Source organism: Hyperoodon ampullatus (assembly GCF_949752795.1).
Source record: "Hyperoodon ampullatus genome assembly, chromosome: 6".
In the NCBI taxonomy this organism is placed as follows: Eukaryota; Metazoa; Chordata; class Mammalia; order Artiodactyla; family Ziphiidae; genus Hyperoodon; species Hyperoodon ampullatus.
This window is the reverse complement of record NC_136919.1, coordinates 42,579,228-42,605,803: the sequence shown is the minus strand read 5'-3', so window position 1 is coordinate 42,605,803 and position 26,576 is coordinate 42,579,228. Positions and strand designations below refer to the sequence as shown.

Sequence of the window (26,576 nt, the reverse complement as noted above, 5' to 3'; positions counted from 1 at the left end):
ACTGACCGGGTACTGTGACCTTGCGACAGTTTCGAACCGCCTCCATGGGCCTCAGAGCCCTCCAAACAAGAAAACAACAACAACAACTCTCTCCCAGGGTGGCTGTGAGCTTTAAATGAAGCAATCGCCTTATGGCCCGGAGCACAGGGACCAGGCCTGGAGGCCAGCATGCTCCGCCAGAGACCCTGCATCCCGGGACCAGGCTGTTGTGTGTCAGGGAACTAGAGCAAGTCAGAGAGCAGATGAAGGAAGAAAATGCCTGAAGAGAGGGTAGGAAGACCTTTGGGGGATCCTCGGCAGAAAAAAGCCAGGATTACCTGCTGGCTTTGGTCCTTTTGTTCACTCAGGTCTCTGGAAGCTACAGCCTCATTTCCCTTTTTGGTGACTTCTTCTATTCGCTCTTCACACTGCTCCTTCACCTCTTTCATCTGATTGATGCACTGGTTCCTGTGAAGGTGAAAGCAAGCAAATGAAAGGACAGCTATTTAGAGATGCGTCTATATAGCAAGTCTGTCCCTGCTCTGACAGTGAAATCCAATTCCCAATGAGACACAGTTCATCTTTTTCCTGCTTCCCGCACTTTATCTGAAGAGGACACAGGCAGGGCAACAAATGTGTTTTCAGTTATTAAATGACAAGAAAACTGGAGTTAATTGAAAGTTACAAAAAAATATGTCATACTGTTGTAAAATAAGTGAACTTCACTGGTTAGAAAAAACAAATTTTTAAAATATAATCTGTAGCATAATAAAAAAAAAAAATGTGGTCTCTGTCCCCAACTATTGCACAGAGCTCCTAAAACACTTGGAATTTCCTGAGTAACAGGAGTGTCTTCTGTTATATATAATGGGCCCCTGTAGACCATACCTGAGTTTATGCTAATGAGCTGACTTACTGGGAGGAGCCAACATAGCTTTAGGATGGGGGCTGGCGGCCAGGGGAACCAACCATATGATTAGAGGGCTGGAACTTACAGCCCCATTTTTCAGGAAGCAGGGAGAGACTAGAGATTGAGTTCAAACACGTGGCCAATGACTCAATCAGTCACACCTATGTAATAAAACCTCAGATAAACACCCTGGACTATGAGGCTTGGCGAGCTTCCTGTTTGGTGAACATACCTGTGAAGCAGAAAGGTGGCACCCCAACTCCAACAGAAGTTCCTGCTGCCCCCTACCTCCACCCCAGACCTTGCCTTATGAGTCTCTACCATTTAGCTATTCCTGAGTTGTATCCTTTATAATAAAACTGCAATTGTAAGTTTAGAACTTTCCTGAGTTCTAGAGAATTACTGCTCCTGAGGGGGTTGGGGAAGGCCTGAATTTGTAGCTACCAGGCAAAAAGAACAGGTGGGCCACCAAGAACTTATGACTAGCGTCCAAAGTAGGGGCAGTCTTGTGGGACTGAGCCCCATAACATGTGGGGTTTGTGCTACCTCTGGGTAGTGTCCAATCTGAATTGGACTTCTACTCCGGGAAGATGGGATAGATGTATTTTTCACTCTTCCTCCACTAAGCACAACTAGAACTCTGGACATTACATTTAAAACCAACAGGGACTTCCCTGGTGGTCCAGTGGTTAAGACTCCGCACTTCCAATGCAGGGGGCGCAGGAACAATCCCTGGTCCGGGATCTAAGATCCCACATGCCGTATGGTGCAGCCAAAAAAAAAAAAAGAGGAAGTAGGGTGGGGTACGTGACTAACATTGTCTGCCATGAGAATTAAACATTTAAAACAATAAATAAATAAAACAAACATAAGAAGACTCTAAAAGATGGAGAGACGAAGGCAGACTGGCTAGGGACCTTAGGATCTAGAACAACGCAGTGGTGTCATTGGAGATTACATGGGAAGCCTGCATTTCCATCCCCATCTGACACTAAAGAGGTCCCCCTCCCTCCCCCCAGGTGGTGGTGTCAGAGGACGTCAATGAAGAGCCAGGGCTCTCACCACCACTGCCCGGAGGTTTCAATTGAAGATCATTCATCATATGAAGAACCAAGAAGATCTTAAATTGAACAAAAAGAGACAATCAACAGATACCAAATCAACATGACAGAGAAGTTAAGATGATCTGACAAAGACTTTAAAGCAGCCACCAGAAAAATGTTTCAATGAGTAATTAAAACATGCTTGACAGAAAAACTAAATAGTCTCAGCAAAGAAACAGCAAGTCTTAGCAAAGAAAGGGAAGATATAAAGAAGAACCAAATGGAAATTTAATGCAATAACCAAAATTTTTAAACTCAGAAAGGGAAAGAATCAATGAACTGGAAGACAGAACAATAGACATTACCCAATCTAAACACAGAGAGAAAACAGACTGGGGAAAGAGAAAGGACACAGCTTCATGGACCTGTGTGACGATTACAAAAGACCTAACATTCACATCAACAGAATCTGTGAAAGAGAAGATTTTCCCAGCCAGGTCCACATAACTAGTCACTTTCACGCCCATCCTCAAGATACTACTCTTACTCACTCCCCTCCATGACCGCATGATACTATCTGCCTTGCCCAGATCACTCTGGGCTCCCCAGGTTCTCTTTTCCTAACATCTCCTAATCTCCTTTCTCTACTCCTTATTGTTTAGGACTCAATTCTAAATGGCCTTTCCTAAGAAGTCTTTTTTGGGGGTAATAGATGAGCATTGATGAAAATGATCTAGTTTAAGAAACAACAATATTTAAAGGCACTTTCAAAAAGTATGTAAGTTAGCATCGGGTTTGGCTAGGTGAAACAAAAAGGCCAAAAAGTAGCAGTTTATTTTTTCCTCACATAAAAGAAATCCAGGGTATGGCAGCTCTGAGTCATCAAAAATTCAGGCTTCTCTTGCTGTTTCAATATCCTAACACTGGTTTCTATCCCCATGATTACCTCATGATCCAGCATAGCTGCGAGTGGTCCAGCCATCTTGTGTGAAGCCCAGGCAGCAGGAAGGAGGGAGGAGAAAAGGTAAAGGAAAGGGATGTGCAGTGGCCTGTCCTTATTCTCAGAAGCCTTCCTGTAAGTCCCACCCCACGATTTCCTTTCCCCACTGGCCAGAACTTAGTCACCAGGCCATACCTAACTGCAAGGAATTTGCCCAGTATTTTTGCTGGGCAAAAAGATGAATGGATTTGGATAAGCACTGACCGGTCTGTGCCACAGGCAGTTTCAAAATGTTTTGAGTCACTGTGACTTCCCTGGTGGTAAAGAATCCACCTTCCAATGCAGGGGACGCAGGTTCGATCCCTGGTCAGGGACTAAGATCCCACATGCCATAGGGCAACTAAGCCCACGCGCCTCAACAAGAGAGCCCACGTGCCACAAATGACAGAGCCCCCGCGCCCTGGAGCCCGCGCGCCACAACTAGAGAGAGAAAATCCACATGCCACAACTGTAGAGAAGCCTGCGCACCGCAACAAAGAGCCCACGCTGCAATGGAAGATCCCACATGCCTCAATGAAGATCCCGCATGCTGCAACTAAGAACCAACGCAGCCAAAAAAGTAAAAGAAAATAAATTTTAAAAAATATTTTGAGTCACAAAACATTGATAAAATAATTGAATAGCGTCCCAGGTTGAGAACATAACCAATTACATACTATTATGTTCATGTAAATGGATTAGAGTTGGGGACAGCAGTACAAATTCATGTTTAGTTTAATTTAGATACAGATGAATACATATAGAAATATTTATCAGTATCTATATATAACACAAGTTAGTATACACACACATATATCTCTTTGCTCTGTCATCTGAGAGAGCCTAGCAGCAATGACACCCTAGTAGCAACAAACACACCTAGTACCCAGATCTTGGTTTCTAATACCATTCTCCAATAAAAAGAACAAGGGCTCCTTGGAGAAATGGTTGATTGGTTGATTCTAGGACTGGGACAGGAAATATATGAAAATGAGTCTGGAGCATCTTTTGGTGCCAGAGTATAAACAAGTAATTTTAAAAGCAGCGGGGGACCAAATCCACAATATCAGGGATATGTCAATTGCATAAAGGAATCAACTGAAAGAGTTCCCACTGGCAAAAGCTGGAAAAAATGTAAGCAAAAGAAAAAATAAATAAGATAGTATTAGATTATAACCCAAAATATTCATGAATCCATACTGATATAAATAATTAGACAGATAGATAAGAAGAAGGGTCAAATCTCCTGTGCAGGAAAATTCCAAATCATCTGTGTAGACACTCCATCCTTGGGGAAGTGGAGCATAACTTCCCAATCTTTAAGTGTAGCCTAAGCATAGTGAATTTCTTCCAAAGATTATAGCATAAAGGGAGAAAAAAACAGAGTAACTTTATAGTGAAACAACCTGATAAACATTACTTCAATCAGGTGATCAACAGTGTAAGTCATCCTGATAGCACGTACCCTTGATGTGAAGCCATGAGAATGGCACTTTACCTCTGTGACCTTCCTCTCAAAAATGTGTTGCCCCAGTTTCACGAGAAAAACATCTGATAAATCCCAACTGAAGGACATTCTACAAAATACCTGACCGGTACTCCTCAAAACTAATAAAAAATAATCCAAACCATAAAAAGTAAGTAAAGCTTGAGAAACTATCGCAGCCAAGAGGAGCCTAAGGAAACAATGAAGAGGGCATGCAGGTATGCTTTAGCGGTCCCTCAAATTGAACATGCAACTTTGTGTATATATCCATTTATAAAATTGCTAACAAGGAGTCTACACCTTTCATCGAATTCTCAAAAAGGGTCTGTATAACCACAGAAAGTTAAGAAAACCTAAGTCATTCCAGCTTTCAACATTTTATACACATTAGATATAGGATGGGAAGCATCCTATATCTGGTACAAGGTTTGGGGCACAACTAGTAAAATAGATGCAGTCAGTCAGCTTTTTCAATTTACCTATCAACTTCCTGAGAGAAAAAGAGTGCATCCTGCACGCATGGCCACCAGGTTTGAGTATTCTGCTCCCTGCCTGTCTGAACACTCCCACACGGAAGCAGAGCTGCCCTCCTTGTCACTGGGCCCTGGCCGATTTCCAGCTAGGTCAAAATCTTCTGGGTCAGCATTTATCAAGTGAGGCCATTAACGGCTTCTTGTATTTCAATCAATGGAAGGGAAATATGTGTGTTAAGGTATCTTTCAAGGATGAATAAGAAGACTGCAGCACTTCACTTTGGTCTGAATGCTTTCCAGTGACTACCAGCCTAACTCAGCGTTTCTCAACTCGGCACCGTTGGTGCCCTGGGCCAGATAAACACTCTGTTGTGGGAGCAGCCCTGTGCTTTGCAGGATGTAGCATCTCTGTCCTCTGCCCACGATATGCCAGTAACACCTCCTCTGAGTTGTGACAACCAAAAATGTCTTGGGACATTGCCCAAGGTCTCCTGGTAGCAAAACTGCCACCCACTGAGAGCCACTGGCCTAGCTGAAGAAGGTTCCATATGCATGTTTTCTAATGACATTTCCTTTGCATTGTTTGCACGTGTCCTACACATATTTATGTATTTGAGGCTTCCTGGTTTTAGTAGTATTTAGTTTTAAAGTGATCAGAAAGATATTATGGTGAGTGGAAGGCCATCAGAATCCTTATGAGTGGGTGTGAGGTCACCTACACTGCTGTTGACCAGATGGCTAAAATCCTTTCAGAAGGCAATTTGGTGATTTATACCAACTGACACACTAAACCTACAATCCAGTCTTTTTTAGAAGGAAATAATCCAAAATAATAACTTTAAAAGTTATATGTATTGATGTCAGGCCCATGTATAATAACCAAAACTTAGAATTAACCTAAATATCCAACTGGGAAATGGTGAATTGAATTTGCTATCTCCACATTATGGAGTATTTAATATGTGGAAACAAAATGGATTTTTATATACACATAATGCAAGAAAGTAAAAAAATGATTAAAAAATTTAATGGCAACAGCAATTATGTAAAAACTCTGTATGAACTTGGGCATGGACTAAATAGAAGTAAGTCAAAGAAAAAAGAGGGTGGAGTTAGGGGAGCTGGTTGTCTCAGAATCCCAAAGTTCCTGTGCTTGAGTTATACTGTTGCTATGAAGAAAACGGGAGAAAAATACATAGACTACAACTTTATTCGCTACCCTCTAAACTGGTTTTTACTATCTTACTAATGGGTTTAGCCAAACTTTAAAAAAGTTTATTGCTTTGTTTTGACCACAGAAGGACTCTGATATGTAAAGCGTAGAGTTTTTGTATGTGACTAAAGTCATCAGCTTAAAACAGATTGTCCTAACCATACACTAGAGATCTAATGTACAGCATGGTGACTACAGTTAAGAATAATGTGTTTTATACCTGCAATTTGCTAAGAGAGTGGATCTCAAGTGTTCTCACCATAGACATACAAAAAGGTAAAGATGGGAAACTATGGATGGTTAATTAGCTTGATTGGGGGTATCATTTCACAATGTATAGGTATATCAAAACATCATGTTTTTATGCCTTAAATACATGCAATGATTATTTGTCAGTCATACTTCAATAAAGCTAAAAAAAAATAAACGTACTCCATTCTCACTGCAAAAATTTGGAAAGGGGCCTCCCTGGTGGCGCAGTGGTTGAGAGTCCGCCTGCCGATGCAGGGGATACGGGTTCGTGTCCCGGTCTGGGAGGATCCCATATGCCGCGGAGCGGCTGGGCCCGTGAGCCATGGCCGCTGAGCCTGCGCATCCGGAGCCTGTGCTCCGCAACGGGAGAGGCCACAACAGTGAGAGGCCCGCGTACCGCAAAAAAAAAAAAAAAAAAAAAAAAAAAAAAAAAAAATTTGGAAAGACACTTAAACGTCTCAAGAAAACAAAATGCCCACAATGCCAACACCCAGTGATAAATTATATTAATATTATACCAAACTCCTTTTAGTCTATGAGTTTGACTTAGGTCACTTCTGAGCACTTTTGGAACACATTTTTAAAGGCTTTAGATGATTGATTTAACCAGCACACCTGCGCTCTATAGAGTTCTCAGTTACATATTTTAAGGTATATTGAGTTAAGTCATTTCTTGCTAAGGAGAACTGCCCTCTTGTATGAGGAGCCCACTGGCTAACACTTCTCCAGGGCTTTCCGAAGCACTGCTGACACTTAAAAAATAAAATGCATTATGTCTAAAGGACATGACTCCTAGAAGGGACTGAACCTTTTCCTCAGAGACCTATATGCTCTATAACAGAAAAGGCCAGTGGAGACTATGCTGCACCCCGTCCACCACCCTCCGCTTAAAACACGTCAGCCCCCCGAGTGGCACACACTTGATGTGGACACACTTACAGGTCGTAGGAGAACTTCCTCTCCAGGTTGGTCTGGTTCTTCTGAAACTGAAGGACATCCTGCTGCAGCCTGCCATAATTCTTCTGCAGGGCCTTTAACTGGTCTAAACCGAGAGGAGGACACGAAATCACACAGGGCACTGGCATGGCCATCCTGACAACAGCAGACACACCAAAACCCACCACGGGAACACAATGGGCCGTGGCACCAACAGAATAAGGAGGGGAAAGAGGAAGGGATGAGAGCATGGCCCCTCCCCAGGAACCTCCCCACCCCAGCCCTGGAGGCGGCCCAGAAGATGTGCGATCCTATGGGAACCAGCACCTTGATTCCTTTTCACACATCTCTCCTAAATCTTTTTGACCTGCGACCCTTACAATGCACCAGGAGGTTCTATCCACCTATTTCTCTCCTAGACATCATAAACCCTGAACTGTCCCACAAGGGCACACACGCCACTGTGTCTCCTGCCCCCAGAAGACGTATCCCTCAATCTGTGAAACACTAATTTCGACATCCAGTCAGATAAGCAGCCACTCCTGCTGCACCCCCTGTTCTCAGCTACCAGGCTACCTGCCAGCATCCTGTCATTTGGTCACAGCCCAGTTATTCTCTGAGGCCCCATGTACACTTAGTCACCTGACCCTCCTATTTGGGAAACAAGAGCTTTCTTTGAGGAAATCCATCAGCCGCATCACCGCTGCCCTGATGACTTGGCTCGGAAAAGCTCTGTAGAAAAAAAGCAGCAGCTCGCTGACCAAGAGCCAAGCTGGGGGGTAGAAGGAAAAGCTGCCACAAAGGGGACACTAGAACGGGCCGAGGGCAGCAACGAGGGCCTGAAACACAGCCCTGGACAGACACCTGAGTTTCCCCAAGGTCTGTCCTCACAACCCTAGACCTACAAGGCTCTCTGGGGGGCAGGAGGTGGGGGATCAAATTAAATAAAAGTGAAGGATTCAATGAACTGCTGATACACACAGCAACAGGGATTCATCTCAAAAGCACTTATTTATATGCCATGCTCGAAAAGACAAAACTACAGGGGTGGACAACTGGTCGCTGGGTGCCTGAGGCTGAGGTGAGGGCAGGTGTGGGTGGGGCTTCCTGGAGTGACGGACACGAGCTGTGTCTAGACTCTGGTATCCAGGGGACAGTGCATATGTCAAAACACACAGAAAGGTATACTGCAAATGGGTAAACTTCATCATGTGTAAATTATACTTCAACAGACCTAACTTAAAAAAAAAATTCTATAATCAAACCGAGCATGGGGCGATGGAATACTACTCAGCAATAAAAAGGAATGAGCTATGGCAGCCATAACAGAACGGATGAATTTCAAAATAATTATGCCGCGTCAAAGAAGCCAGACGGAAAAGGGTATAATGCCATCTGATTCCATGTATACAAAATTATAAAAATTACAAACTCATCTAGAGGGATGGAAAGCAGATGAGGGGGGCCTGGGGAGGATTACCAAGGGGCACAAAGAAACTTCTTGGAGTGATGGATCTGTTCACTGTGTTGATTTTGTGGTGGTTTCTTCAACTGTACATTTACGTCAAAACTTATGTCACACTGTGCAATTTAAATATGTGTAGTTTACTGTACGTCAATTATACCTGATTAAAACTGTTTTAAAATACTAAGTAGGGGCTTCCCTGGTGGCGCAGTGGTTGAGAGTCTGCCTGCTGATGCAGGGGACACGGGTTCGTGCCCCGGTCCGGGAAGATCCCACATGCGGTGGAGCGGCTGGGCCCGTGAGCCATGGCCGCTGAGCCTGCGTGTCCGGAGCCTGTGCTCCGCAACAGGAGAGGCCACAACAGTGAGAGGCCCGCGTACCGCAAAAAAAAAAAAAAAAAAAAAATACTAAGTACAGGGCTTCCCTGGTGGCGCAGTGGTTGAGAGTCCGCCTGCTGATGCAGGGGACACGGGTTCGTGCCCCCATCTGGGAAGATCCCACATGCCGCGGAGCGGCTGGGCCCGTGAGCCATGGCCGCTGAGCCTGCGCATCCGGAGCCTGTGCTCCGCAATGGGAGAGGCCACAGCAGTGACAGGCCCGTGTACCGCAAAAAAAAAAAAAAAAAAAAAAAAAACTAAATACAGCAAAGGCTGCAGGCTTTTGTGCCCTACTTGAGGACTGTCCAGCAGATCATCAGCTCTGAGAAGCCCCTGGCAGTCAAGCAACCCATTTAAACTTAGTGAAACTCTGAGTTTCCCCTATTAATATTCTTAGAAGCTGATCTGGAACTAGAATTCTAGACCAGCACTGCCAAACAGAACTATAATATTTTGAACCACACAGGTCATTTAAAATTCACTAGCAACCACATTTTTAAAAAGTAAAACCAGGTGAAATTAATTTTAATAATATATTTCATTTAACCCAACAGATCCAAAATATTACCATGGCAACACAGAATTAATGTAAGAAATTATGAATGAGACATTTTATATTATTTTTTCATACTAAGTCTTTGAAGCCTGGTGTGTATTTTACAGTTATAGCACATCTCAATTCAGATGTTAAATATGAATTGGGAATTCTTGATCTGAATTTAGAATTCATAAAATTTACAGTTAAAAAGGATATTGGTATACCCAAGTTGTCCCAAAGATACTTAAGTTTCCCAATAACTGAGTCAAGTATCAGTTTTAAATTTAAATTGCCTAAAATTAAACAAAAATTAAAAATCCAGTGCTTCTGTCCCATGAGCCACATTTCAAATGTTCGCTGGCTACAGGGGGCTGTGGCTACAATTCTGGACAGCCCAGTTCTAGACTGAACTTCCCACCTTAGAGGTGGAAACTGAGGCTGAGAGCACTGATGGAGTTTAACTAGGGGCAAAGGTGAGACTAGGGTCAGGTCAGGGATCAGAGGCCCCAGTGCTCCTTTCATCAGGTTCTAAGGCTACACTGGACCCTGTGACCCCTCCGGTCACACCTCACAGAGGGGCTTCACCCCATCCCTGCCTTCCCCGGTGGCTTCAGAAGGGCCCAAAGAAAAACCTTGGCTGCCAAACTGAATAAGAGTAGCTAGGAAATGGAATTAAACTAGGCTGGATAATTTTTATATAAATTTCATGAAGGAAATCTGATTTCTGGGTGACCTAATGAAAAGAGAGCATACATATACCATATATATATATATATAAAACAGATCACACACACATATATTTCTTAATGTATCACAAAATGAGAATCTGAATTCTCTACGTAACAGCTTGCAATGTGTTCAGTAAACTTATAAAAGGAAAAGCTCTTTAAGGAAACACAGTTAGGCAAAAAGAGTAAAGATTACCCAATGACTTGTAATACCACCCACCATTAGGTTTCACTAAGAGACCCTAGAAAAGGACAGAGGAAAGGTGGGTTTTTCCTAACAGGCCTGATGTTTGGGGGGAGTGGAACTCACCTTGCAAGGTTCTGATGAGCCTCTCGCTGGTGGTGATGTTATTCACTAAAACTGCCTGCAAGGAAGATAATCACATAATGAAACACTGGCAACCTGACAGCTCAGAAGAGTTCTGACAAGATGCGCCTGTGGAAGAAAGAGTGGGGAGCAGCCCCCTCCCACGCTGGGCTGTGAGCCCCTGCGGCCTGGGGAGGAGCAGCGCCAGTGTCCCAGCACCAGCAAGGGGCGGGAGGCTCCCCGGCCCTGTTTCAGCTCTGTGCCGGATGAAGTAGCAACTACGGCCTTTCTCTGGGGAGCCCAGGTACAGCCCTGTCTCAGTCAGAAGGCAAACTGAATTCCAGCCTGGCTGATGGGGAAAAGAAACGGGGGTTCAGCAACCGCTCCGCCTGCAAAGCTTCCTGATCCATTTTAACTTCTGACATTCTTCCTTCTATCCAGACCCTGCGAGCTCAAAGGATGAAGAGGTCACCCCCAGTTAGTTACACAAAGCTGGGAATGCTGACAACAGAGGAGGAAGAAGCAACACAGGCCTCGGGATAACAGTGAAAAACAGTAAAAAGTAAGAAAAGTGAGTGTGGGGCCAGGTGCCGCTCTGGGCGCCCCACATCCATGGCCCCATGACTCTTCACACCAGCTGTGTGAGGGGGCACAATATGATCCCCCTGTAGGGGGAATATATTTATATTTTTGGCCGTGCCACACAGCTTGCAAGATCTTACCTAGTCCCCCGACCAGGGATCGAACCCAGGCCATGGCAGTGAAAGCACTGGGTCCTAACCACTGGACCGCCAGGGAATCCCTAAACTTTTGTTTTCTGAAGGCAATTTTGGGAGGCTCAAGACCTCTTAGAGGCGCAGATCCTTCCCATGTGTTACTTCTCACTTACACAGTTGGCCCTCTGTATCACGGATTTCACACCCGCCGTCGGTTGAAGCCACGGACAAAGGGCAGGCTGCACTCCACCAGTCATACGTGGGGCCTGAGCATCACGGAGGCTGGCAACCACGGGGTGTCCGGGAACCAATCCCCTGAGGATACCCAGGGACGACTCCAATTTCACTCCCCAAACTGAGCAGTTGTCTTATCACAGTATATACAGCTCCGTCAACAATTTATCAGCTATAAGGGCTTTTGAGGCTCATTAAGGGATAAAAGGGAGGAGCAAGAAAGAAGGAAATAAATAGAGAGGTTGAGAGTATCAGAAAAAAGATGGGGGAGGGTGGTGATTTTCTTGAAGAAAATAAAAAGACTTGAAAGGAGACGGAAGGTTCTGTGGATTCTGATTCCCGGTCTGCTACGAATTGCTCCTTGCCTCTGGACACCTCACTTAACTTCTCCCAGCCTCAGTTCCCCCAACTGGAACCTAAAGGGCAGGCCTGTGATGTTTAATGGGGGTGCACTACGGGCATTTCAGGTGGGACAACTCTTTATTTTTTTATTATTATTATTTTTTTTGTGGTACGCGGGCCTCTCACTGTTGTGGCCTCTCCCATTGCGGAGCACAGGCTCCGGACGCGCAGGCTCAGCGGCCATGGCTCACGGGACCAGCCGCTCCATGGCATGTGGGATCTTCCCGGACCGAGGCACGAACCCGTGTCCCCTGCATCGGCAGGCGGACTCTCAACCACTGCGCCACCAGGGAAGCCCAAGGGATAACTCTTTATTTGCCTACCGTCTCCACATGGCCACCCTGCTCCCCTCACCCCTTCCAATGCCAGCAGCACCCTCACCCATGCAATGTGTGTCACGAAGACAAAAGGGAGCCCATCCCCTACATTTCCAAATGGCCCAGAGTGGAGGCTGGAAGTTTCATCAGTGAGGCCATTCTGCTCTCCAGAAGAAATCCTCTACAGCCACATCCACATAAAAGGGAGCAGGGGAGAGGTCCAGGCTCTGCCTCAGCCTGGCCGGACCCCAACCTCTCTACCACATGCCTCCAACTGGAAACCACTGGTCCTGATGTCCACAAGCATCCCTCCAATCCCTAAAATGCCTTAATCCTAAACCCAGAGAGGCTGAATGACACTGGGTGGCGGGAAGGAAGCACCAGCAGGAGGACACACTTCCCTGTGAGCGAGGCAGAAAGAGAACCTGCCCAGAGAAACTGCTGATTATGTAAAGGAGAAGAATATTCATCCACAGCTCAAGCGAGTCCACAAGGAGGCAGGGCCGCTGAAAAGCAGGCTGCCCTCCAGCCCAGGGGCCACTGCAGGGCCCCAGGACTCAGCAAACCCGTACCGCCTGTGCATCATGCGGTCTGTACACTGCTGCCCCCGGCTCCCCCACTGGTGGGGAGAAGGCCAGGCAGGGCCCCCAACAAAAACATGAGGGAGAGAGGGAGGGAGAGGTGTGCAGGGGCGGGTGCTGGCATCAGAAAGCTGCTCAGTCCAGCCCACAGGGAGGAGCTCAGAGAGAGAAAGACGGGCCTAAGTGCTAAGGTCAAGACCTACTCCTGGGAGTTCAAGAAACCCAGGACACTATACAGTACAAGAACTTGGGTTATTCAAGGTCCAGAAATGGTAGGGGCACAGGAGTAACAGGAAAGTGAGTGTGTATGTGTGCATGTGCGTGTGCAAGAGAGAACTGATGTAAGAATGTATGCTGAGTGAAACAAGCCAGACACAAAGGCACAAAGACTGTGTGACCCCACTTAGTGAGGTGCGGCGAATAGCCAAACCCGCAGAGACAGAAAGCAGAACCGCGGGGGCCAGACTGGGGAGGAAGGATGCAGAGTCAGTGTTTCACTGGGACAGAGCTTCAGGTGGGAAGACGAGAAAGCTCTGGAGATGGGTGGTGGTGACGGTCACACAACGACGTGCATGTACTTAATGCCAATGAACTGCAAATCGTTAAAATGGTCATTTTATATTATGTACGTTTTACCACAGTAAAATATACCCCCAAACACAGAGGCTGTGAGTGTGGGTGAGTCTGTGAATCAGTGTGTGAGGGCGTGAGAGTGAGTGAGCAGGTGCAAGGGTGAGAATGTGAAGGGGAGGTGAGTGGGCTTGAGCGCATGCGCAGGGACAGAGGCCGCCCTCAGCATGAGCAGCCTGGTCAGAGGGAGCCCAGGTGCCTAACGGGCAGGCGCTACCAGGTGCACAGGAAGCGGCGCCCGGGCTGTGACTGCACAACGGGCTCGAGTCATGGAGTTTTAATGGAAGGTTGTATTAATCACAACTCTACACAAACCTTAAAAAATGGAACACCACCTCTCCAGGAGAACACGCAGTACATACAGGCATGATTACTCTACGCGCCCCAAAAGAGCTCCTGCCAGAGGTCCCCGTGCCCAGCTGACTGGGAGAGCACCGCCTGAAACTTGCTGGGAGGGCGGACTGAGCCTGGGCTTGCCCGGGAAGGTCACGCGCACCCATAGCTCTGCAGAGCAAGGTCCATGGGGAGGGTGGTTTCCACCATGGGGATGAGAACGAGGCCGACAGGGAGGGAGCCTTGGACCAAGACTGGTTCACACCCATGCCCAGCTCCCCATGAAGGGGCACAATGATTAAAGGAGGGAGGACAGATGGAGGGAGAGGGGAGGAAGGGAGGGTAGGGAATGGAAGATGAAGGGAGGGAAGGAGGGGAAGAAAGGGGAAGAGGGGGAAAGAGGGGAGAGGAGGGGAGGAGGAGGAGGAGGGGTGGGGAGGGGAGAGGATGGGAGGGGAAGGGAGAGCAGGGGAGGAGGAGGAGGGGAGAGGAGGGGAGGGGAGGGGAGGAGGGTAGAGGAGGGGAGGAGGAGGGTAGAGGAGGGGAGCGGAGGGAAGAGGAAGGGAGAGGAGGGGAGAGGAGGGGAGAAGGATGGGAGGAGGAGGGGAGAGGAGGCGAGGGGAGGGGAGTAGGAGGAGGAGGAGTGAGGAGGGGTGGGGAGGGGAGGGGAGAGGAGGGGAGGAGGAGGGGAGGGGAGGGGAGGGGAGAGCAGGGGAGGAGGAGGAGGGGAGGGGAGGGGAGAGGAGGGGAGGGGAGGGGAGGAGGAAGGGAGGGGAGAGCAGGGGAGGAGGAGGAGGAGGGGAGGGGAGAGGAGGGGTGGAGGAGGAAGAGAGTGGGAGAGGGGAGGGGAGGGGAGGGGGAGGGGAGTGGAGGGGAGGGGAGCAGGAGGGGAGGCAGAGAGGAGGGGAGGGGAGTGGAGGGGAGGGGAGGAGGAGGGGAGGCAGAGAGGAGGGGAGGGGAGTGGAGGGGAGGGGAGGAGGAGGGGAGGGGAGGCGGAGCGGATGGGAGGGGAGGGGAGTGGAGGGGAGGGGAGGAGGAGCGGAGGGGACAGGAGAGGAGGGGGGGAGGAGTAGGGGAGAGGAGGGGTGGTGGAGGGGAGAGGAGGGGAGAGCAGGGGAGGGGAGGAGGAGGGGAGGGGAGGGGATGGGAGGGGACGGGAGGGGAGGGGAGAGGAGGGGAGTGGGAGGGGAGGCGGAGGGGAAGGGAGGAGCAGGGGAAGGGAGAAGGAGGGGTGTGAGCAAACCAAGACTGCCGTGATTGAGAACCTGCGTTAACCGTCTCCCAGGTCACACGCAGCCCAGCCTCTAGCCCACCGTGACCTGGGTCACAGAGAACTGCCAAGAGGACCCAAACAGGGCAGGCAGTGGGAACCCCAGATGGTTCTTTGCTGCCTCTCTAGCAGCTGGCTCTCAGGCAGAACGGCCTCCTTCTCAGCGCGCAGACCCTGATGGTCTGTCGTCAGCTGCCAGGGGACTTGGAGCCCTTCCCCTGGAGCAGCCCACTTGGGGTGCCCCTGCTCGGCACCACGCCCTAGCCCTCACCAGGACAGGCACAACTGGAAAGCTGCCCACACAGGGGCTGGAGCTGGAAAATCTTCATCCCTGATTTCATAGGAAGAAAAGCACTGATGGCAGCACGTACAGCATCAGCAATCCAAAGCTCCCTGGCTGTCCTTAACTGGCCTGGAATCGCCCCTGATGCCAGCAGCATGGGCCCAGCCTCCTCCGGACCCACCCGCCGCACAGGCCGCAGGAGGAGCTGGGCTCAGCCCCTTCCGTGGGCGCCAGTTTTCCTGTTCCCAAATGGGAATCCCAACAGCTTGCCCTCCCCTGTGGGAGAGGCCACAGTTTGGGAAGTTCTGACTTTCTGCAAACAGGGTGTACACAGACGCTTGGGGACTAAAGAGAAAACTGAACTAAGTGTATGGAGCCAGGGCTGCAGCCAGCGCTCCTAACACATCCCACACTGTTTTAAACAAGAAACAGCAGATCTCACTCATCAGCACCAAAGGGAAATACATGAAAAGACAGCTAGGTCAAATTCCCTTTTTGTATTTCACATCAAACACCATCCTGCAGTGCTGGGTTAGAAGAACAGAGGGTCGGGGAAGTGTGAGGAGGGGAGAACCAGACAAAAGCCACCCAGAGGCGCCCCTGGCTCTCGAGGAGCAAGGAGATGCTGACGGAAAGGCTCTTCCCTGTAGGAAGAAGCCGAGCGAAGAGCGAGCACCTCTGCAGAGCTTGTTCCCCTGCCTGTGGACACAGGAGAGCAGAGCACAGAAAACACGCGCCCGCCTGCTCAACCGAGACGGTCAGGGGCAATTCACAAACAGGAAGGCAAGATACCGCCCTCCCCGTGGTGCAAACCCAGGACGTACTGTGACACCTAACTGGGTCTTGAACCAAGTAAGCTTCTCCCTTAGTTTCTCCTGACGTCCAGCACCAACCACAACAGACCCCAGGTGCCTTCCCTGCAAAGCAGGGACGGTGCAGAAAATGTGTTTTGCTGTTTCTCCTAACAAACACTCTTTTTTCTTTTTAATGTTGGGGGGTAAATTACTTGAGTTTAATCACAAAGCTGTCTTTGAAGGCTACATTCAAGCAGCAAACTAGAGTATTTACAACCTGAAAAGACTGAGAGTCTTCTGAAACACTTTTTCTCAGGAAACAGATTTTTGGTGGATTGCTTTTACCTGCTTCCCCTTTCTGCCTCTATACAGACCTGTCCCTCACCTCTCACCATGCCACCTGCCACCCAGGCCTGTCCACTCTTCCTCCTGGCCGTCTCTCAACCATGCTCACTTTACAGAATTCATTCCACTCCTACCTCAGTTCAGCTCAGCAACATGTTTGACTCAGATATTTCAAGAGCTGCCTGAGTGGTCTGCCGCCTCTCTGCCCAGCTCCCTACCCTAAGCACAATCCCCAGGGGCCTGGGTCTGCCTTTTAAACCCCCAGATCTGATCTGACAGCCTTGATCTACAGCTTGAACCCTGTTATGGTTCCCCTGTCCTCGAACTCAAGTCCAAACACCCTAGTGATTTAAAAAAGATCCTCTTCTTAGGACCCCTGCACCCCTCTCTACTCTGCGTCCAACCCCACTCTCTCTATGCCCAGCCACCAGGTGCTGTCCCCGCACCCCGGGAGGGACACATTCACCTGTCGCTTCCAGGTGACACCTGAGATGGCTCTCCTGGCAAAGTGACTCACACAGCGTGCAGACACCCCGCTCCACCTGCCTCGTGGAAGATGCACTAGACGTCTGAAGCATGCAGCTCTTACTTACTGTGCCCTCCTGAATGGCAAAGGCTAATGCACGTTTTTCAGATTCGTTCCCAGCAGGATTTATATTCAGATCAGAGGTGTTCACTTGCGACTGGAATGCTGAACAGGGTGAGGGGGCTGGAGGCGCAGAATGCAGCAAGGCATGGGGACCCTGGCTCTGAGCTAGAGGTGCAGCAGCAGCCTTCCGTCCAGCTCTAGGTCGGGCATGGAGAGCGCACCTTTGGGGCCAGTCCCGCCTGGTGCCCCAGGAGCCGTCCCTGGCCCGGGGCTGCTCCTCCAGACCTTCCCACCTTTCTATAGTCACCTGCTTCCCTGTACTAAATCCTTTCTGCTTAAAAATCGACCCCATAGACCTATTAACTCGTCTTTCTGCTGCATTCGACAGGAAGTGCACAGACAAAGGGCCCGGCCTGGTCCACCACAGGGTTCAAGGCCAGCACCTGGCATAATAAATACTAAACAGATGGATAGAAATGGACATGGAGAATTAATGGGAATAAAAACAGAAAAGCTATTTTAGAACCCTTGATTCTTCAGTCAACCACAGGGGTAAAAGGTGATAAAAATCAAAAAAACTACTTTTATCTGCACAAGTCCACTCTGATTCCCTAAGAAAACCCACTGTCTGGAAGAAAATCATCACTGTTCCCAGCTACGGAAGAAAGGCTGGCCCAGAAAGAAGAAACTGGAACACTCAGAACTGTGTTCTGCTGTTTGAAAATTCAGTGTGGTGAGGCCAAAGGGATGGAGAAAACCAGGCCCAGGCCCAGGCCCAGCCCTGCCCCCCGCCGGCCGCTCTGCAGGCCCCCGAGCCGGGTTACCTCTCAGGGGGTCAGTGCTTACCTCCATCTCAGAGGTGACAGTGCCTGTCTTCCAGGCTGGCACGTTGAGAAATGACATGTGTTCACATGTGTGAAAGCATTTGGGGAACTCTAAAGCGGGACAAATGGCCAGACTTCTTAATGCTCGTAGTTTCCTTTTCAAGAGGCAGAATCTTACAGAGGAAGTCACACATAGGAACCAACACTGCTGCGACCGAGGGAAGCAGCCCCAGCCCAGGTCCAAACACCACACAGGAACCAGGAGGCACACACCTGGGGTTCTCCTGGCCCCCACCACCACTACCCGTCACTAACAGGAAAGCCCCAGAAACGTAGGATATTTTCCCACCACACACCTGAAATAATGCCTTCCAGAGCCCCTTCGTGCCCTGCGTCACCGTGCAAGAGAGGACAAACCGGCAGCTGATAGGCCACCTCGATGGGGGCGCAGGTCACACAGGTGAGTGACAGCGGGGGGCCGAGGCAAGTGCAATGGGGGCCCGTCCTCCCTCCACCTTCCCAGCTGCCTCTTCTATTTAAGATTTCCTCTTCCTGGACCCAAAACAGTTAACGTATCGCCAGCGTCCCCTCTTCCACCCTTCCGCTTCACCATCTCTCTTCTTTTAGGTCAGGAACGACACAGGAACCGTATTTCCACCACAAATGAAATGTTACTTAAACGATTTTCTTTGTACTACTCAGTGTTAATTTACATATTTTAACAAATAAGTGAAGTCTCAATATGCCAGAGCAGACAAATGGCTGCAAGAAAACATCCTAGAAAGAATGTCCCAAACAAAACTATGGCAAATGAAGCTATTTCTGACTCTCACTTCTGGCAAGTGAAAATGAACACAACAGCAGGACGTTCAGCCTTCCCTGGACAAAGTGCTACTCAGTAATTCAGGGTCTCCCAGTCTTCTCCCCCAACCATCTCAGATATTAGGTAATCAGTCCGTCAAATGCCTTTAGGGCCACCACGTGGCTACAGGGCAGCAACTAGTCAGGAGGCTACCCAAGGTCTTGGTAAGTCTTCAGACCTACAAACATTAACTGGCATTCTGCCAAGAGTAAAAGAATGAATTCAACCACTCTGTGCGATCCTCAGGAGTCGATGTAGACCTGTACAAGAGACCCTCCATTCGCTTTTGCCAAAACTAACAACAACCTGGGGCTCTGTTTCCACTGAGGACTCTTAAAAACCTGTTTTATAGGTATATACCTATACACCTGTACAAAGAAAATAGTATTTCACTGGGTGCTTATGTGAGGATTATTTGTACCCACACAAACGTGGTGGTTTAAAAATATCCCCTCAAGGGGCTTCCCTGGTGGCGCAGTGGTTGAGAGTCCTCCTGCCAATGCAGGGGACACGGGCTCGTGCCCATGTCAGGGCAGGAACCCGTGTCCTCTGCATCGGCAGGCGGACTCTCAACTACCGCGCCACCAGGGAAGCCCGACTTCATTCTTTTTTACGGCTGAATAGTATTCCACTGTATGTATACACCACATCTTCATTATCCATTCATCTACTGATGGGCACTTAGGTTGCTTCCATATCTTGACTATTGTGAATAATGCTGCAATGAACACAGGGGTGCATATATCTTTTCAAATCAGTGGTTTTGTTTTCTTAGGATAAACACCCAGGAGTGGAACTGCTGGATCACATGGTAGTTCTATTTTTAATTTTTTTGAGGAACCTCCATACTGTTCTCCATAGCGGCTGCACCAATTTACATTCCCACCAACAGTGCAAGAGGGTTCCCTTTTCTCCACATCCTTGCCAACACTTGTTATTTGTTGTCTTATTGATAATAGCCATTTTGACAGGTGTGAGGTGATATTTCACTGTGGTTTTGATTTCCATTTCCCTGATGATTAGTGATGTTGAGCACCTTTTCATGTGCCTGTTGGCCATCTGTATGTCTTCCTTGAAAAAAAAAGTCTATTCGGATCCTCTGCCCATTTTTTAATCGGGTTCTTTGTTTTTCTGATGTCGAGTTGTATGAGTTCTCTGCATATTTTAGATACTAACATGTATCAGATACATAGTTTGCAAATATCTTTTCCCATTCATCTGGCAGCCTTTGGTCTTGTTGATAATTTCCTTTGCTGTGCAAAAGCTTTTTTAGTTTGAGACGGCCCCATTTGTTTAGTTTTGCTTTTGGTCTGTCTCTACTGTCCAAACCTGTGCTGCCCAATATATGGCTATCTAATTTTAAATTAGCTAAAATTAAATAAAATTCAAAATTCAGTTCCTTAGTCCCACTAGCCACATTTTAGGCATTCAACAGCTACATGGGGCCAGCTGCTACTGTACCACAGAGCAAAAAAAGGGAACATTTCCACCGTCACAGGGAATTCTGTTAGACAGTGTTGACCCGAACGAGGCATGAATTTCATTACCACACTGTCCCTGACAGGTTCGGCTGTCAAGCTTCTACCCAGCCCCCCACGTGGGGACTTTTATGCCCATGCAGAATAGCAATGCCAGCCTGAGGCAGGGATGCTGGCCAAGGTTGGAACTCCCTAGGTCACATAAGATTTGCACCCATACGTGCCAGCAAGCCAACTCCTCCCACAGCTGAGAATCACTATTAGTCTACCAGTAGGGTCTTGAAAATTCTGAAAAAGAGCCTCATTCCAATTCAAAGCACGAGTGCTAACTTCCTAAGATTAAAAAATATAGATAACACAGAGTCATGTACTGGGGGTGACAGACCAGCCCAACTTCTCTGGGGACTTCCCAGTCAGATTGAAACAATCAGGTATTTTTCACCTCAGAATTTGGAATTGGGGACAAAGGAGAACTAGCGGGAATACAGTAGTCTTTCGAAGCAAGGAGACAGAAAAGTGATCCCATCGCCCAGCTTTAACAACTATCAACTCAGGCCAACCTGGTTTCTTCTGTGGCCACACCCAGGCCCCCTGCATGATTTAGGTGATGGAGAGCTCTGGAGAGGCCCCTGTGGCCCAGAGAAGCGGGGTCTACACAGAGCAGAAGGAGGCCAGGGGCACAGATGGAGGCCCCTCTGGCGGCCACCCAGGGTCTAGGTCACATCCTAGGTGACAGTTACTAACTCCCTTTGGACCTCAGATCCCTCCCTGTACATTGAGCACCAACTTCATGAGGCTACTGAGAGGAAGACAGTAGACAATTCCTGTGTAATGCTGAACGTAACCCTGGCTCGGCAGAGATCTGAAAAACACGCGCTCTGGTCGCTGGTGTGACAGCTGTTGTTGGTGCTCTTTCCACGGCTCAGCTGCGCTGTTCGCGCTTGGCTCTAACAGACACCCCAGCACCTCCTTCATCTCTTCTGAAAGCCAGGACAATCTGTTTTCATGGTTTTAATTTAGAAGAAAAAAGAAGAGTCCATACCAAAAAATAATAATAATAATAATAATAATATTCTCACTCCAGATGCTGTGGTTTACTACTACCTCTACCCCTATGCTATCACCATTACTACCACGATGACTAGTTGTAATACTACTAGCTACCGCGTTTCAGGCTTCTGCTCCATGTCAGGCACTGTGATAAACCCTTCACAAATATTACACTGAATCATTGCAGCCACGCTGCAAAAGGGATTCTGTTATTTCCACTTGGCGGCTGAGAAAACAGGTCCAGAGAACTTAACTGACTTGCCTGAAATCATACAGTTAAGGAAAACAAGGATTCGAACCCAGGGCTGCCTGGCCGGGAGCCCCATGCCATTCACCGCCACCCCAAACTATGGTAAAAATCCTCCTGGAGCTAAGAAACGAGCCCCCATCCCCACCCCCAAAATGAAAAGAACTTTGTATCACATCTCCTAAAAGCTTAAAACTCCAAATGAAAAGACTCTCACCCTTTCCCAGCGGCTATCTGACTCTCTCTCACATGTGTACTTTACCTTCTGTACTGGGGCTCCTCGACTTTCAATGTCCACTGTTAGATGTTTACTGTGGCTACAAGAGCCTCCCTCCCCTTGGATGCTCAAACAGTTCTTGAACTTGGGGGTGGGGCAGGAGTGCTAAGATCCCGCATTATGTCCCCCTGTTTAAAAAGAAGCCGTAAAACTGAAGTGTTCAGAAGCGAGGTGTAACAGTCACCTGGTTTCTGGCTGGGAGACGTTCCCTCTCATTTCCTCCTATAGAGGCAGATGTTTTTAGGAAACAGTCGGTCAATCACATTTCAAAGAATTCCAAGTATGAAGTCTTATCCCCACCAAAGTTTACACTCAATAAACCAGCATTTCTATTATCTAGGGCTTACCTGTGGTGATGAAGCTTCACTGACTGTGTTACTATGAATTCGCTACAACAAATGGTTCTGGGCAGCGCAGTCTCTGAGGACTCCGCCCATACAATACGGAAAGCCCGGCTGCCTGCAACCTGTTTTACAGGACTCTGGAGCCCCTCGGCATACCAAGGCCAAGGCAGAAGGTCCCATGAGCAGAAATTACCCTGCAATCGTTCTTGCTTCTCCCCACCCCAAACAGGCACCCACACTTTGTGCAATGCACAAAAATATCCAGAAGCGTGGAGGAGTATGAAAAGAGAGATTAGTCATTCCCAGAATTTTGGATTTCATGAAACAGTAAAATTTCAGAGGCATTTGGGAGACTGATGAAGTTAAGAAAACAAGGACAGTTAAAAGCAATAACCAAACACCACATGCAGACACGAACAGCCCTTCTATCTTCTATCACTACCATTTAAAAAAAAAAAAGTTAAAAACAATATGTAGAAGGCCAGAGAATCAGAGTATCAACAAAAGACAATTCTTCCTACAGAAGAAAGAGTCAGATTTTCAGGTAATGACACACATACACACAGGGGTGGAGAGGCAGGCAGACAGGTACACAAAACATCCTCCTTTTTCCTCCCTCCCTGCAGATGGGGAAACCCTGCTCTGGCTGGTCCCAGACCTTAGCACATACGGTCCTTCCCACTTTGCCCTGTCCAGCCCAGGCCTAATGGGGCAAGGCTGCTGGTCTCTGCTGGGTCCCCTTTCCCAGCCCAACACTCCCCAGGTCCCATCACAGGCCTCCTTCCTAACTGGGCAGAGGGCCAGGGTGCCAGAGACCTTCTTGGCACGTCCTGCAAATCCCAGATGGAGTTTCTGCCAACTCTATCCCTTGAGAATAAACTCTGCAGCCTCCCAAAGTGTGCTTCAGGAGCTTAAGCATGTGTACACACTGTGAGAAATGGTAAGGTCCCATTCTATTCAGTTAAAGGGGATTTCAGCACAAATAGCGTCACCCACACATGAGAAAAAGGGAGACCTTTCCTATAGGAAAGCACTTTATTATAAAGTTATAGGGAGCACTTTCCTATAACAGCATTAAAACTGGAACAATTCCCAAGGAAGAAATACACATTTGTGACTATGAGAAAGTACTCCGCAAATAAAAAAAAAAAAAAAAAGCATTTCTCACCTTTTAAACCAGTTACATAGGAAAAGTCTGAGGCCCCATCTAGAAATGATTCATTATCTGGTAACTAGTAGCACTTTACAGATTTGGCTCTTACTAACCCGTGTGCCTCTCTCTGTGAAATGCTTGATTTATTGGAAAGAGGTCATATCCTGAGATCCATTATCTTGAATGTGGACTTGGTTTTAGTAGGAAATAGTCAAATCTTGCGAGGAAATAAATAGTCATGAGTTTGATGCACTTTAGAAAGGAAGATATTAGTAACTCACACCATTATACAATTTAACAAACAGGAAAGTGGAGTCACACAGTCCCAAGAAAACCAGAAAAAGCAAGACACATAAAGCTTAGATACGCTCACTAATGGGAAGCCCCTTTTTTAATCTGTGCAGGATCTGGTATTTTTTAAATTTAAAAACCAGCACTCTTGGGTCCCCTACTTTCTCTGTTAGTATATATTAGGAGGTCTACATCTCCTCTCACTGTGAGATACTCAAGGGCACAAATGCTATTCCTCTGTGAGATACAAGCATCCGGCACAGGCCTGGCACAGAGCAGGTACTTAATGCATACTTGTAGAAAGTAAGGAAAAAAGGTAACAGGAGGATGAACGTGCTGCTAAGACAGTTCTTTTGCATTTCTCTCATTTATCAGCATTGTAAAAGTTTTCCCAACAAACCCACCCAGGGCCTAATGGTGATATGAGGAGACACCCAAAGCTTGATCAAGAGGCTCATTCCACATAACTACATTACATACACACACAGCGGCTTATCCTCCCATTGAGGAGAATTCGACAGGGTATATATATATGGTACTTAGAACAGAATTAAGAGGAAAACCAAGCAGGTCTTGCCTTTTCATCCTGGTATAACTTGTTGACGCTCTCCATCTGAAAGTTGTGGCTGGACTGAATTTTGTCCAGCTGTTCCCGCTGCTTTTCCAGCTCCCCCTGGAACTCGTTCTTTTTCATCTCCACGGCCCCTCGCTCCGCTGCCGCCCTGCGGACCCTGCCTTCCAGCTCCACGATGCGCGTCTGCAAGGACATTATATTTGTTATGATGATCTGCAGTCATGATCATTGAACTTACTACTATGACTCCCTGAAGGCTCAGATGATGGTTACCATTTTTTAGCAGTAAAGTATTTTTATTTTTTTATTTTTTGGCCGTGCCTCGAAGCATGTGGGATCTTAGTTCCCTGACCAGGAATCGAACCCACACCCCATGCATTGGAAGCGAGAAGTCTTAACCACTGGACTGCCAGGGAAGTCCCAGCAGTATTTTTAAATTAAGTATGTACTTTTTTTAGACATAACACTATTGAACACTTAACAGACTACCATATAGTATAAATATAACTCTTTATGCACTGGGAAAACAAAAACTCACATGACTTGTTTTATTGTGCTATTGGCTTTATTGTGGCAGTCTGGAACTGAATTCGGGATATTGCCAAGGTCTGCCTGTACATAAAATGGCTTATGCTTTACCTGGCGTGAGCTGGTGCTCAAATATTTAGTTCCTTTTCCTCACTAAACAGAGCATTTAAACACTCTTTATAATACACAATCTCTGAAAACAGATTCAATTCTCTGGACACCAAGACCCCATCTACCCAGAGAACAGGGGTCCAGTGGAAGCTCAGACAAAAGCACTACAACCGTGGGGAGGTAAGCATGAGAGGAGGACAAAACACCCCATGGGATGAATTTCCATGGCTAAGAACTCAAGCTCTGCCATCAGAAAGACTGGGTTGGCATCCTGGCTCCCCTTGTCCTTAACCTCTCCGAGCCTTAGTTTGCCCACCTGTGAAATGGGGAACATAAAATCCCAACCTGAGAGAGTCTGTGTACAAAAGAAGGCAATGTATGCAATATATCCTTAAAGAAAAATTATTCTGACGCTTGCTAAAATGATAAGGGAAACTTTGTTCAAGGCTACTGCAACAGGGGTCATGACTATTGCAGCCAGGAGAGAAATTGTTCTCGACGCTGAGCACAGCAAGGACAGCAGAGGATTTATAGCCAACGAACAGAGTGAGGGGGTCAGTGGGTGGAAAAGCACTAAAAGGGTGGGGAGATTCTTGCTAAACTGGCCTAACAGGAGTATTGCTAAAGGCAGGCCCAGGGCTAGACATCAAAGATAAGGGATGGGGACCTTGCTCAGGTACCAGGGGTGGAGGGATGAGTTAGCGGGATTCTTTGCTAAGCCTGGGCTGGGCAGGCCAAAAACAGGATGGGGGACCAAGATGGAGGCCTAGTCACGAAGGGGGCTCCTCAGAGGTTGACTAAACTGCAGTCAATGAGAGTCTCTGTCACTGCTCAGCACTGCCTGACCCACGATGGGCAGCAATGAATGGGAAAGATAAAGTTATTGTTATCAGTAAATGATGCTGATAAAGACTGGTACCTCTAAAAACATATTTCTCATGCCTGTTCTCCACGTGCGTTACCAACACCACTCTTAGATTCTGACTGTGGACTGGAGGACCAGAACGGGCTGTGGGCAGGGTACTTAACGTAAGTTGTCTTCCCAGAACCAGCCCAAAAGGCTTGACTGAAAATTGTTAAGTCACAGGAAAAGCAGAGAGGCATGTCCTGGCAGCAATCCTAAGAAGTCACAAGGGGGTCCTCTCCCACCCAAGAGCAGAGCTGGCGTGGAGTCAGGCCCGGGGGCTGGGTGGGGGGACATGCAGGGCCCCCCAGCGAGCATTACAGCATGCAACACCTTAGGTGGTGATAAACAGCAAACCCCTGGGACCCCACCGCCCAGCAGCTTTAAATACTCTATGACATCCACACAAACAGAACACCTGGAGATCCACGCTCCGGGAGCTCGCAATCCAGTAGTTGAAGCCCAGGACAATGATACAGGCCACCAGGGCAGCTAGCACGAGGGGCGGCGACTTCATGCTCCGACGCCCGTTTCCCAATCCCATCATCTCACAGACCAGGCTGAGAATCTGCCAAATTAAAACAAATACACAGGCCTCAGTACCAGTATTACCATGCCCCAGGCACGCCACATCCGTCATCACAACCAACACGAAGGTGTCCTGCCCCGAAACACGGGCTGGCGGCATCTTCTCCTTGAAATGCAAAGCTGTCGGTGGAGAAGACCGTGTAAGTAGCCCACCCAGAGCCAGTG

At 47.9% G+C, this 26,576-nt stretch overlaps 1 protein-coding gene across 1 annotated transcript in view; it reads right to left on the bottom strand.

The window, feature by feature from the left end:
- The window catches only part of GOLM1 (golgi membrane protein 1), a gene marked incomplete at its 5' end in the record, with an annotated part of 38,996 nt that extends 12,626 nt beyond the window's left edge, over positions 1–26,370 (bottom strand). Inside the window, 5 exons of the mRNA XM_079706647.1 lie at positions 318–447; positions 7,275–7,377; positions 10,690–10,744; positions 24,284–24,463; positions 26,242–26,370. Coding sequence (XP_079562773.1) covers positions 318–447; positions 7,275–7,377; positions 10,690–10,744; positions 24,284–24,463; positions 26,242–26,370 — 597 coding nt within the window. The remainder of the gene's footprint in view (positions 1–317; positions 448–7,274; positions 7,378–10,689; positions 10,745–24,283; positions 24,464–26,241) is intronic.
- Between the last annotated feature and the right edge of the window lie 206 nt (positions 26,371–26,576).